Below are 14,372 nucleotides of genomic sequence, written 5' to 3' on the forward strand. Positions count from 1 at the left end.
TGAGATTCCAATTGCACCTTCTGCCCCTCACTGACCAAAAAGTCCATACATGGACAGATCTTCCTCTGCCATAGTATTTGTATTTACTGATTTTTTTTTTGTGCGAAAGTTGATATTATGAGTTGGTACATGTGGTACCTATACACAGGAGCACAATAACTGCTGACCTAAGATAACATTGTATTGCAAGCATTTCAAGCACCACAAAAAATGCAAGGATTATAATTTCTAAAATTACTATGAAGCTCAGGTTAATTGCAAAATTATATTTTCTTGCTATTAGGTTAAGCAGTATACAGCAGTATTGTGCAATGTTTCATTATGCAGTTTAACATGGTTCAATGCAAGTGTAGATGGGGCATGACTTAGTTTCTATGAAGGAGTAGTGCACATATTTTTCATTTCTGTAATGTGTTTTGCATGTGATGTTTCCCACATCTTGCTATATTGTTCTTACAAATACAGTCAGTCACTGCAGTTCACTTATAGTAAATCCTGTGACGCCTTTTAAATGTAAGGATTATATTTATATGTATATTATGTATAATTAGGAGTAAAGGTCACATTTTCAATTAATAATGTATAATGATGCTTAATCCTGGAGAATATAATGTCAAAACACACTTAGTCTGAGTGCCCTAGTATCCAAATCTACTGTCTTGATGACTAGGTAATGCAAATATTAGGAAAATCTTAGGTCTAATATTTCACCTGGTAAACCATTTTGACTTTAAATTTAAGATTGCACAGAATTCTTAAATTCAGTCTTAATTTGGAAGTCAGTTTTCTGCAGTTCTGAAAAATAGACAGGGTCCAAATTAAACCTGAAATTAAAATGTTTCTTCAATCCTGCATGAGCGTACTTTTTAGGTCAAAGACTAGGTGGAAAATAGAGCTTAGCTTGTGCATTCTGGATGGCATGTGTTGCATTTTTCTGTATTTTAAGTGGATATTTATATTTAACCCTATGTGTTTTTATTTTGTTTGTGCTTTCAATAGATGAGGAGAAACCATATCAAGTTCTGATTCATGGGATTGAGCCAATGCTGGAGACACCATTACAGTGGCTCAGCGAGCATCTGAGCTACCCAGACAATTTCCTGCATATTAGTATCAATCACCTGTCTAGAGACTGAGAAAGCAGGGAACTCACAGATAGTAAAAAGCAAACCGCCCCCTCACTGGACTTGCCAGAGCAGTTATATCTACTTCCATTGAACCTGCCGGAAGCAACCCGACCAGAAAAAAACTCGCTGCTGCAAGCCAAACAGAAAGAAAGATCCTAAAATCAGATATGGGGCTGGTCCTAGTTTGCATCACTGCTACAATTCTGCTGTCGTCATAAAACCTCACTTGCGACATGAAAGACTTCTCAAGACCACTTTGTCTCATGTTTCTTGTAAAACAGTGAATGTGTTATTTTCTAAGACGACAGGCAGTGGAAACATGCAATGTTTGATTTGTCCTCCTGATTAACAAATAAACGAGGGTATTTCCAAAAGTGACCATGACTTAATTAGAGAATGAGAGAATGGAAAAAATAGGTTTATGCTTAGCAAAGGACTATCCTGTCTTGCAGGAAATCAAGTAGCATGTGAAGATGCTAGCAAGAATTCTATAGAAATATCTGTCTTTGTTTTGCTACTCTCTTTCCTTGGAATTTACACATCTTCCTCAGCCATATGTTCTAGTTAGAAGGCTGTAAACTCCAGCATGCTGTGTATATGTTCTGTTGTTTGAGATTACAAAGCAAACCCAAAATTATATTCATCAAAGGATGCACAAACAGGAAATCAAACATTTTACTTGTTGATGAATATGTAAACATGGAAAATTATGGTTATGTACCAGACATAAATTCTGAATTTTAAAAACGTTAGTTGAAGCATTTGTTTTCTATTTCTAGATGTGAATAAAAATTCCATAACTGTGATTATCAGATTGCACACCATTTTCAAAGCATGCTGTTTCACTGTTTTACATTTCTATGGGTATACACCAATCAGGTTTTATCATAATCATGCATTTTAGGCATCTTTTTGCATCCTTGCAGTAAACAATGCAGTGTTTCTGATTTGCATATTTACATGTGCAGATGGCTGAAATGACTTGTGGATTAAGTACAGGTGGAATCGTTGTTTGCTAAATGCCCCCTTTTAAGGAGATTTTATGGGACAGTGTAGCTTCAGTTTGTAGTTAATGGCTCTGAGTGCTGATAAGATCGACTAGGAAATTGCTGTACATGATTACAGTGGAACCAAAAGTGAACCAAATATCTTTCCCGTGGCTGCACCCAAACATTGTGGCTAAAGAGTAGTTTCAGCGGGGAAAATGGCAAGGGGTGATTTACTATAGCAGACTGAGATTACACATCAAAGACTCAGAAACGCTTTCACAAACCAATTATTAAATAAAGCTCGTCATGAAAAATATCCACTGTATTTTGTTTTTGCTATAAATCAGATTGTTAGCCTTTAATCCTAATTTAGTTACAGTGTGCATACCAGAGGTATGTAGGATATTGTAGCAGTACTGGCTGTAGGAAAACCTATTATAGAAGTTCAAAAATGCATTTTGGACTTCCAACACATCAAAATGGTGCGTTAAACTTCAACACGATTGTAATACTATTTGTGCAGATGTTCAGAGAAGAAAAGAGATGTTCAGAGAAGAAGAGCAAGCCAAACTCCTAAGAGAAATATTAAAGGACAGTTATAGAAAAGATAAATTGAAAGCTCAGCAGTAAGTTAACCATCTCCTATGGGAGATTCATAACTCACAGAGAAAGGTAAGTTATAATTGTCTTTTGTAGAAGCGAAAGAACAACTGGACTTGCTGTCACTGGAGAGCTAGCCATTTATGGGATCGAATAGTTCCTGAAATATGAATATAAATCCTAAATTTGGAGTGTTCCACGTGCCTAACAATTACATATTAATTCATCATGTTTTTATTTTCCAGTTGTGTGATTTATTACTCCACTGGCCAGTGAAAATCTGGTCTTTTAAGGAGGGCTGTAAACTTGTCAACCAATTCACCATTTCAAATGGATGTTTGCAGGACTCATTTAATGTACTGTATGTTTGCCGCAACATTCAGAGGAAGCCGCTCTGTACTAAAACACCTGCTTGAGATCTTAAATACCATTTTACCCCTTGAGATCTTAAAGCTGTTTGCTTTATATTTGAAAAGGGATTGACACTCATAGAATTTTAACTTTTGGTTTAATAGTTATATAACATGCTGAATGAAATTAGTCAAAAAAGTCAGGAATACACTTTCCCTGAATTTTTGATACAGGAAAAGATTCCTGTATAATTTGGGTTGGTTGTATCTTAGCTATTCCTACCACTATCCATTTGTGGTTTACATGAGGAAATTAGTTAAAGCAATATTGTGTTTCCTTTGTGGCACTGGTCAAGGTACAATAAGTAGAAGCTTGTCCAAATGTTGTACAAATGCTTATCAGTGAACCTAATTGTCTAATACATGCGTGGAAGATAATGTGCAGTTCTTGTGATACTTTGGTATTGTTAACTTTTAATTATGCTGCAAAACTAGTTATTTTGATAATAAAAAAAGACTCAAGCCTGGCCTTTTACTTAAATTTTTCAATGTTCATGTCATTTTTTTAAAAAAACATTTCAACAGCATTACGTCTAATCTCTCTAGCTGTCCTGCACAGAGTTAATTAAAAATAAATGAAATTTGTTCCGATCAAAAGTTCCAATCTTCAATTTAATGCAACCTATTTAAATAAACAGAAGTGGTTTCGAAAATCCTCTCTAGATCAGAGTGCTTTTACACATTGGCTGAAGGACAAAACATGCTCTAGTAGTGAGCACTTTTGAGTGTCAGGTATTTACCTCATAGATATATTCCATGTCGTCATTGTTTTATTTTTCTGTTCTACGTAGTTAGAAATCCCATTTGAACTTCCTTGTAGAGAAAGTCAAAATGATACTCTCTGGTGACAGGCCAAGGGGAATTGTGTATGTATGTTACTTGCAGTTAGTCACTTTATTTGTACTGTTCAGAGTAAATTCTCCTCCTTCTATCCCCCTCCCCACCCCCCCACCCCAATCCTTAGTGAACTCTGATGCTATCAAGTCTCTACTGTGATTCCCTGGAGAATTGCTTAACCACTGTTAATGAAAAGCATCTCTTAATATCTTCCGAGCACTGATTTCCACTTTAGCCTTATGGGTCTATTACAGGACACATTTGTAGTCAGTCGGAAAGTGTCAGTAGATATTCAAAGGATAATTATTGCAGTCAAATGTCAGTGATGTACCTGTATTTTTCTTGAAAAACAGTTTTGCCTATTTCGCCAGTTCACCCATCCCAATTATGTTTGATAAGTTAGTTGTTTTCCTTATTATTATAGAAACTGTCTGTGTCCCACTTCTCAGATCCCAATATTGCACACACTTCCAAGGACATTCAGCCTTTGTCAATACAATTCCTAGAGGATACGTGAGAGGAGTGCGAGGTGACTTACCTTCTGATTTCCTCTCTGGTAAAATCTGATCTCTGAGAAATACATGTTTGAATGGAGTAATACCTTTCACATGTAACATTCAAGTTTTAAAAGTACAAGACAAGGTAGTCTTTCAGGACGTGATTAACGTGCAGCTCATCTGGCAAATATAGCCAATTGTCTCAGTGCAGTATATTTTTCCAGTAAGATCCCCTCTTCCTACCATGTGGCTCTACAGTCACAATAATCTTCATCAGTGTTGTAAAGGGACAGGAGAGGACCAGACTGCTCATCTTAAAACACTTCACAAGACACAAGATTTAATGTAAAATAAAGAAATTCAAGAGAACTAACACAGTAACTTGAATTTCTTAAAAGATATTCAGGCAAGTAAAATATGTTAGGTTAAATTAGAAGCCTCCAACATACAAAGTCACAACACATTACAGTAGATCCTGTGAAACACTTTGCAATGTCCTCCTGACACGAAAGATACTAAATCAAATGCTATATCTTTATTCACAGTTGGGGGGGGGGGGGAGTAAATGAGTCTCTTTGGAGCTGAGCTGGCTTCACAGTAAAATGCCTTGACAACAGTATGTTGGAATCAAGCCAACCCTCTGTGGTGGTAGTTGGGTTCCTGAGCCAGACAGGAATCTTCTACATGGTATCTTCAACATCTGCCTCAATAACATGCAGACAGGATCATAATTTAATGTCTCATCTGAAGAAGAGTAATAGTAGTACAGTAGAGTACAAAATTAAGTGCTCCACAGCGCTGGTCAGCCAGAGTTTCGGTCCTGGATTATGCGTTAAAGTCCCAGTGTGAGGCTTGAGTTTGTAACCTTTTGATCTGCAACAACTTGCATTTCTATAGAGTCTTCAGCCAGGGTAGCATCTCAGAGTGCTTAAAGAGCTGAGAGTGCTACCTACTGAGCCAAGCTAAGATCTAAATAATATAAGGTTCTCTCATAGAGTACGAAGACAGGTAAGTTGTCATGATTCATATACTGTGAACTGCACTATCAATATGAACATTGAAACAGACAAAACTGGTTTCTTCTGTACAATGTCTTTACTAGTAAATCTATTGACTCACAAAACAAACAAGAAATAGGTTTCAAATCTTGACACTGAAGGAGAGTGTGGGAAGTTGGAAAATTTGAGACGACGCCCAAATAAGCAAAAGTACACCGATGGAAATTTATCATAGATCTTGCAGAACTCTCATCTTTCTTAACTGAATATATAGAATTGTGTCTCTGATTGCTGGAAGCTATGTGTATTGTTGGCGGGAAGCAGATCTATCAACCATATCACTGGGGTGTGCCCAGAGATGAAAGACTTTGGGGCAGAAGTTGTACACTTTTTAGCAAAACTGGTCAACCTCAAACTGCCTGTTGATCCAGTTCATTGCTTGCTAAGGTTGGCAGTTCATTTCAGTTTCACAGTGTAGCTGTTAGAGTGTAGAATCAAGATAACTGCTTTGCGCAATTGGCTGCCACATTTTGCCCACAAATATACGGTCAATTCAATATTCTTGAGAAGTCTAGAAGACGTGAAAAGCGCTATATCAAATGGAAGGATTATTATATACCTTTACTCACTCAACTGTGTGTCTTTTTGCTTGGCAACAGAATGATTGCTCTCAATAGCTCTCCTACCTTTTGTACTCTACAAGAAATGTTTTAGAAGGGATAAGATAGGGTAACCTTTAGCATATTACTCAACTTGCTTCACAAGATCTCTGGTTTTTTGGCATCTTTTATTTTTCTGAAACTCGGTCTAGAAGTACAATATTACTCTACTAGTTTTATAACAAATAAAATAATATATTGCTTACAGAGTGTACAGCTGGCAATACTCGTTTGAGAGACACATGCACTGTCTTCCCTTTCTTTTCACGCTGCCTTTTAATTATCAATGAATTCTGCAGACCAGCAAGGTAAGCTGAACCTGTTATTAGACTGGGCCCTAAATTGCAAGTTGCATTTGCAAATATCTTAGATGTATTGTGATCAGTCATGGAGAAAGATGACTAATACTGCTGCACTGGTCACCTACTTCCCACCGCACCTTCTCCTTTTCACCCTCTAATGGCGAGAATGACAATGAGTCTTCCATTTAGAAAGACAGCTGGAAATTGTTACACGATTGTAATTTCAACTAATAGTGGATGTCAGCAGTTTCACTGCCTAGAATGAGTGCTTTGTCGGAAGAGTCAAAGGCCCCTGAATAGCTGCAAGATGTTTAAACTATAATTTAAAAACTACTTAAAAGCAATAGTAGCACAGATTAGCTCTGTGGAAACACCTTGTTTTAGAAACAGTCACAAACAAATACACAGCAAATTGTGGCTAAGATTTACACTGAAGGGTCTTTTTTGTGTGCAAAAGTGACATAAATCCTCCCGACATGAAAGGCACTATACAAATGCAATTTGTTGTAGTTGTTTTTGGAATCAGCTGGGGATGCTTCAGCAATGACAAACATCTCACTCATCTAGCCCTGATGGGTGCTGAGAGATTTTCCAAGGCCAAATGAATGCTTTAACAACTGGTTCAACAATTGATGCTTTACTCTGCGCTCATAGCTTTGCAATCAAAGAAGTCCAGATAACTCCGATGTCTGGAAAAGAATTATGAACTGGACGACCATGGTAGGATGTGTATCCATAGAACACAAGGAGGCCATTCAGCCCATTGAGCCTATTTCATCTTTTTATTAGATTTGATCAGAATTTATACCCAATGCCTCACCATAGAACCATAAACTTTACAGCCCGTAATATATGTGCTGCCACTTTGAGACATCAATCATTTCAATCCCATTTGCTTTTTCCCCATAGCCCTGTAAATTACTAATTTTGCATAACCAACTTTCCCTCTTGAAAGCTAATCTGGATTCTACCTCTACCACTGCAGCTGGTAGAACTTACCATATCTTAGAAACCCTCCCCTTTTAAAAAAAATCCTCCTATTCTCCCTTTTGCTCCTTCAGACTCCCTATAGTCACTGATTCACTGACCAGATTAAATGTTTTTACCTATCTACTTTATCAAAACTTGTACCAGGTCTCCTCTCAACCGATTCACTGAAAATATGTCTAGTCCCTCCAGTCTCAGCTCATAATCAAATCATCCTTGGTATCATCCTAGAACATCTCCATTTGGATTGATATAAGATGATAGGGTCCATCTACACCAGCTCTTGTGTCATTGACCTAAATATGGAGATCTACCTTATTATCCTTGCATTTGATTTTGTGCCTTTCACGTTGTTAAGATATCTCAAAGACCTTCATAGGATATAATAATAATAATCTTTGCATTTGATATAGCGCTTTGTCATGTCTTCAAGACGTCTCAAAGAGCTTCACAGGATATACAGTAAAGTGAATTAACATTATATTATTTGGGCAAAACGTGGCAGCCAAATGCACACAGCAGAGACCCACAAGCATTCGTGGATTGAAGTGACCAATTTATTATTTTTTAAAAAAAATTTTTTTGTGGCAATTCGCACAGCAATGTCGCACAGCAATGTCGCACAAACACCCATGGAATGAATGATCAATTTTATTTGTGGATTGTTGGTCAGGATACCGTGAAAACCTCCCTTTTTTTGAATAATGCCATGGGGGTCTTTAATATCCACTTGAACAGGCAGATGGACCTCGGTTTAACGTCTCATCTAAAGGACAGCATTTCTGACAATGTGGCACTGCACTGGTGTGTTAGTTTTTAGTCTATGTGATTCTAAGTCCCGATGTGGGACTTGAACCTGACTCAGAGTCAAGAGTGCTACCACTGTGTCAGGCTGGAATATCAGTGATAAGTAATAGATTTCAGTATATTTCAGTATTAGCCTGAGTTCACATATAGTACAATTTACAAATATATAGTGCTTTTCACACTGGGAGAACTTCTCAAACCACTTCACAGATGGGGAGGGAGCTGAGAAGGGTGGGAAAGATGACTGAAGTCACAGTCAAAGCGGTATGTTTGTCGTTCCTTAAAAGAGGAGACGGAGGGAACAAGTCAGAGGGACTCGGGGATGGGATTTCAGAGAGGAAAATAAAGAGGGGAGAATATCAGTAATTGATAAGGGGGGAGGGTCAACAGCATTTTGGAGAAGAGACCATTGTATGCCACTGGGTGGTGCAATATATCAGAGACTGATGCAGTTCTTCACTTGGACACCACCTTGTCTACAATTTCTCCTCTACCGATTCCCCATGTAATGAATGCCCAATCTCAGCTTTGTTGAAAGGTGAGGTGCAGAACTTCCCTTTTGGGAGGGAAGGAAAACCAGAGAGCAATCAACATGCAGCACTCTTGACTAACTCCATGCAATCAGTTTAGTGTGAAAATAGCGTAGGCTGTCATTTGTCGGCTTATTAAGTAAGGGAATGGCGCCCAGCATGCCTAAATACATGTCAATTAGATCAGTGTGGCACTCTCACCTCTGAGTCAGAACAGAACATTGTAGGTTCTAAGCCGCATGATGGGATTTTGAGCTCAGAAAGTCTAGGTTGACACTCGTATACAGTGCTGGAGGGGTGTTGTGTTGGAGGTTTCGTCTTTTGGATGCGATGTTAAATCAGGGCCCCATCTTGCCTGTTAAAGTGGAGGTTAAAAATTCATTGGCACTATTTGAAAAGAGAAGAGAGATTCTCTTTTACTCCGCCAATCAACTAACAACCGGGTTCCTACTTACTGCTGGGTAAACAGAGGAGTGTGGAGTAAGGAAACTTGCCCAACGTTTTGCCCTGCCGGGAATCAAACCCAGGTCCTCTTGCTTGCGAGGCGAGTGCTCTAACCACTGAGCTACAGGACTCATGTAGATCAAACAATCACAAGATTGCTTTGGATCAAGAAGGTTCTTCAGTCCATTTGATCTGATACTTCCAAAATATTCACCCTACAGTCTTCCCATCCAAGAAGGGACCTTCCCACTGAAGAGCCCTAGCTTGCTAATCATTGCTCAAAACCAGGACCAATAGAAAAGTATGTGAATCTTTGGCCAAAATTGCGGGGAAATTTTTGACAAATTTTGCAGAAAATGTTGGGGAGTTGGTTGGTGTTATTGAGATACATTTTACTGCCAACCTACATTTTTTCACTGTAATGATAACAACTAAGCATGAGGAAATGTCACATATTAGATTGTTGCAAAAAAAATATTAATTGCTTCTTTAACAAAAACTGTGGTCTTTTTTTGGGGGGTGGGGGGAGGTGAAGGAGGGCCACCAATGAGGCTAAGGGAGCTCTCAGCGCCGAGCGCCGCAAACAGACACAGAGAGAGACACACACATGCAGACCCAGAAAGACACACACTCACACAGACAGAGATACTCATAGACACAGAGCGAGACACACACTCACAGACACAGAGAGAGACACACACACCAAAAGACACAGTGAGAGAGAAACACACATTCAGAGACACAGAGAGAGACACAAGCATACAGAGAAAGATACACACTCACAGATACAGAGAGAGATGCACACTCATATAGAGACACTCACAAACAACAACAACAAAATTACATTTGTATAGCGCCTTTCACGTTGGGAGGATGTCCCAAGGTGCTGGGCAATCAGTGTTTCGGACCCGAGCTGAGGGTTGGAGGGAAGGAGGGTGATCGAAGGCACGGTCGAAGAGGAGGGTCTTGAGATGGGTCTTGAAGGAGGCAAGGGAGGGGGTGAGGTGGAGAGAAACATAGAGAGACACACACAGGCACAAACACACAGAGAGGCAGACACAGACATACTCACAAACAGAGAGAGTTACACACCGACACACACGGACACTGACAACTGCATGTAGAGAGACATACACACAGGCAATCATACACACTCACAATCACAACAGCGGGGCCTCTGTGTGAAGCCCATTTGCCGCTAGCGTTGCACCACGCTTGTGCGTTCGGAGTTCCCCCCCCCCCCCCCCAATCACAGTGACGTCAGGTAAACAGCTGGGAGGCCTGCGGGCCAGAAACTGCATTTACAGGGGGTTTATAGCGGGTGAAGGTGTCCAGTGGATTCTGCGGAAAAAGTGCTGCTGCACTTTTTTATTGGCCCAGCTCATACCTCATTCCTCTAATCAATGATATGTCAGAAATTCATCAAACAAGTACAGCCTACACAACCTCTGGTGTGTGTATGAAATAGGAAAAAAACAGAGAGAGATACACACTCACAGACAGAGAGCAACACTCCTCCTGTAGCCTCGGTGGTGCCCCTCCTTCCCCACCCCCCCCAAAAAAAGGCCACACAGTTTTTGTTAAAGAAGCAATTAATATTTTTTTGCAACAGTGGAGTATATTTGCTGTTTTATGTGCAGAAAAGAAAACATGGATAAAAGGCATATAGTCCAATTCTGTGGCCTATTTTTCTGTTCTCTTCCTTTCTATTTCACATTTTCCTCTTTTTTCTTGATCTTTCCTACTACTGCATCACTGTAAATCTTTGTGACCTGAGATTTTTACCCAGTTCATTGTACAATATTTTCTTTTTTATAGTTTCCAGCTCCTGACAACATACTAATCTACTGAACAACAACAATAACATGCAGGATAGCATCACAGAGCATTGAACAGTAGTGGAGTTGAACACTCGCAAGACTTACTAAATTCATATTGCATTGCAAATGCATGCACAGGATAGTCATTAAAGGGTGAAATTCATAACATTTCACAACAGATTTGATGTGATAACTAGGTTTGTTTACACCCACACATCAGTCTGCTTGGCATCACAATGCAATTAGATTGTAAATTCCCAATCTGACCACTCAGGTCAACCCAAAGAAAATGAGATTAACACTTCCCACCGCTTTTTCCGAAAACCCCCCATTTTCTCTGGACAAGGAGAAGAAAGTCAGACATGGTTCTTGCTCTCGATCACTGTTCGCTGATCACTGGCTGGCATGTCTGACTATCATATGCAGACAGGATGGGGCTTGGCTGTGACGTTTCCCACATTCAAATAGTCTGGCACCATCCAATTTGTCACTTCACCCGTGAAGAATGGGCATGCGTGAGATCGTGCAGCTTGAGGCCAGTGGGAGCTGTTTCCTGGAAAGAAGGAGGAGGAGGAGGCGGAGGGAGGAAACTGAAAATTCGGCAATTCACACAATTCAGTATCCCCAGGAAGCTGAGATCAGGATTCAGTTAGTGGCAGGGAGGAGAAGCATCCCATTCCTTTGTTGACCAAACCATACACATTTTAAAAATGCTATTCAAGACTACAACCATAGAAGAGAAATAAGGGGGGTTCCTCTAACCTTTCAACAGGTTGACTAAAGATTTTAAATTATATTGGCTCTAAGAGTAGCAAAAGGAGTGACTTGTTTTTGCTTTCACATAGTTGGCTGTTTACGGCTTTTCTGTAAAGGCAGCAAATGAGGTTCACTCAGCAACCGCATCAGAGAGAGCAATCACTGTACAGAACTGCTTGTGTGTGACAATCTGACAACATGCATAGATGTGGCTCAGCTTGTAGGGTTTTCTAACCACATGATTTGCTTGTTACTACCTTGTTGGACCTCAAACAATTGATCCTCTATGAGCTCCAAACAGGAACATCTGCAGGGAATGTATATGAAATCGAGTCACTTTTTCTTTCTTTGTTGGATACTATTACAACAATATTCATAGTGTATTTAATTATCCCTGTAATTTTGCATGGTCTGATGATAGTAGAGATTCCCTTTTAGGCAAATGAAATTTAATGCACTCAAAATTTTGTGGTTAAACATTTTGGGAGGAACAGTAAGGAGAACATATATATGTTGGGTGGTAAAATGTTGAAAGGAGTGGAAGCGCCAGCACCTCCGCACCTCAGGCACCATCTAGGGATGCACACTCCACCTCACCAAGCCAGTCAGGAACCTGGGCATCTTGTTCGACCCTCAACTGTTCTTTCTCCCCCATATCCATATCATTTGTGGAGTCCTGTAGCTCAGTGGTTAGAGCACTTGCTTTACAAGTGAGAGACCTGAGTTCAATTCCGGCAGGGCGAAACTTTGGGCAAGTTTCCTTACTCCACACACCTAATAATAATCCCTCCAAAAACCCTGTTTGTGGGACATTGCTGTGCGCAATTGGCTGCCACGTTTGCCCACAAATATACAGCCAATTCACTTTACAGTTTATTCTGTGAAGCGCTTTGGGACGTCCGCCCGACGTGAAAAGCGCTATATCAAATGCAAGGATTATTATTATTATGACCCACTCTGCCTTTCCCCACCTCTGCAACATTGCCCGACTCCACCACTGACTCATCCCTCAGGCTGCTGAAACCCTCATACATGTATTCATCACCTCAAGCCTCAACTACGGAAACCCCCTCCTTGTTGGCCTCCCCAACTTTTCCCTCCACAAGCTGCAGATCATCCAAAACTCTGCAACTCGTGTTCTCTCCCATACCAGGCTCCGTGACCCCATCACCCCCATCCTCACCCGGCTCCACTGGCTCCCCATCCCTCAGAGGATAGTATTCAAAATCCTCATCTGCACTTTCAAGGCTTTCCACGGCTTTGCTCCCTCCTACATCTCTGATCTGATGATCCCTTATCAACCTGTCCGCTCCCTCCGCTCAGCAGGCTCCAACCTACTCCAGGTCTTCCGCCCGACCATTGGCGGCCGGGCTTTCAGCCTCTCTTCCCGTACCCTTTGGAACGCCATGAAAGGTGCATCCTTAAAGGTGGGAACGCAGGTGGACAAAGCTGTCAAAAAAGCTAATGGAATCTTAGGTTTTATAAACAAGCGTATAGAGTATAAAGAGGTAGTGCTATATAATGATTATATAAATCATTAGTTAGACCTTAGTTAGAGTATTGTTTCCAGTATGCGTCATCCCACTTTAGGAAAGACATAAAGGCAATCGAGTGAGTGCAGAGGAGCTTTACAACAACAACAACAACTTGGATTTATATAGCGCCCTCCATGCCGGATGGTGTCTCAGAGCGCTTTACTGGGATGAATAGTTTGGTCTTTGAATGGAGACTGGAGGAACTGGAACTTTTTCTGCTGGAATAAAGAAGGTTGAGGGGTGTGTTGATGGAGGCCTTTAAAATTATGAGAGGTTTTGTTCGAGTCAATAGGAGGAAATTATTTCTATTGGTTGGTGAATCAGTAACTAGAGAGCATCAATTTTTAAGATAACAACAACAACGTGCACTTATATAGCGCCCTCCACTCAGGGTAGCGTCTCAGTTTTACTAACTTAAGATAGTTAGTAAAAGAGCAAATGGAAAAGTTAGGAATTGTTTTTTTCTTTCACACTGACTAGTTAGAATAGGGAATGCCCTGCTGGGAACGGTAGTCTGAGTCAGAAGATCATGGGTTCAAGCCCCATTTCGGGACTTGGAATCACATAGTCTATGCTGACACTCTAAAGCAGCGCTGGGAGTTTACATTGTCGGATGTATCGTTTTTCGGATGAGACATTAAACCGAGGAAGTTAAACATCCCAGGGCACTATTGAAAAGAGAAGGGAGTTTCTCCCAGTATTCTGGCCAACAATCCTTCAGGCAAAATTGGACACTCACTTTATGGCTGTTTGTTGAACATTGCTGTGCACAAAACTGACTGCCACATTTCGTCCACAAAATACACAATCACTACACTTTACTGCAAATCCTGTGAAGCGCGTATTATCGTTATTATATTATTATTATTTTAGTTAAGGTTGAATCCATCTTGCTCTTCAAGCAGGAACCAGCCAAATATTTAAAATAGAGTCAGCTACAGGGAAAGGTCAGGTAAATGGCATTAAAAGGATTATGCTTGAGGGATCCAGCACAGACATGATGAGCTGAATGGTTGTTTTCTGTGTTATAAATCTCTATGGTTCTATGGCACCACGGGCAGGTCAAACACCAAA

General features: G+C 40.2%; 1 protein-coding gene across 4 annotated transcripts in view; it reads left to right on the forward strand.

Moving 5' to 3' along the window:
* Positions 1 to 14,372, forward strand: part of LOC121851365 (autophagy protein 5-like) — a 165,973-nt gene that overhangs the window by 71,934 nt on the left and 79,667 nt on the right. For 3 of the 4 annotated variants that reach the window (XM_042345211.1, XM_042345210.1, XM_042345209.1), the window contains exon 8: positions 1,000 to 1,501. The exons of the other annotated variant lie outside the window; for it this stretch is intronic. In XM_042345211.1, coding sequence (XP_042201145.1) covers positions 1,000 to 1,136 — 137 coding nt within the window. In that variant the 3' untranslated portion in view covers positions 1,137 to 1,501. Of the gene's footprint in view, positions 1 to 999; positions 1,502 to 14,372 lie in introns of those variants that run through there. 4 annotated transcript variants of the gene reach the window in all.

This window comes from Callorhinchus milii, unplaced genomic scaffold (genome assembly GCF_018977255.1).
Source record: "Callorhinchus milii isolate IMCB2004 unplaced genomic scaffold, IMCB_Cmil_1.0 Scaffold33, whole genome shotgun sequence".
Lineage (NCBI taxonomy): Eukaryota > Metazoa > Chordata > Chondrichthyes > Chimaeriformes > Callorhinchidae > Callorhinchus > Callorhinchus milii.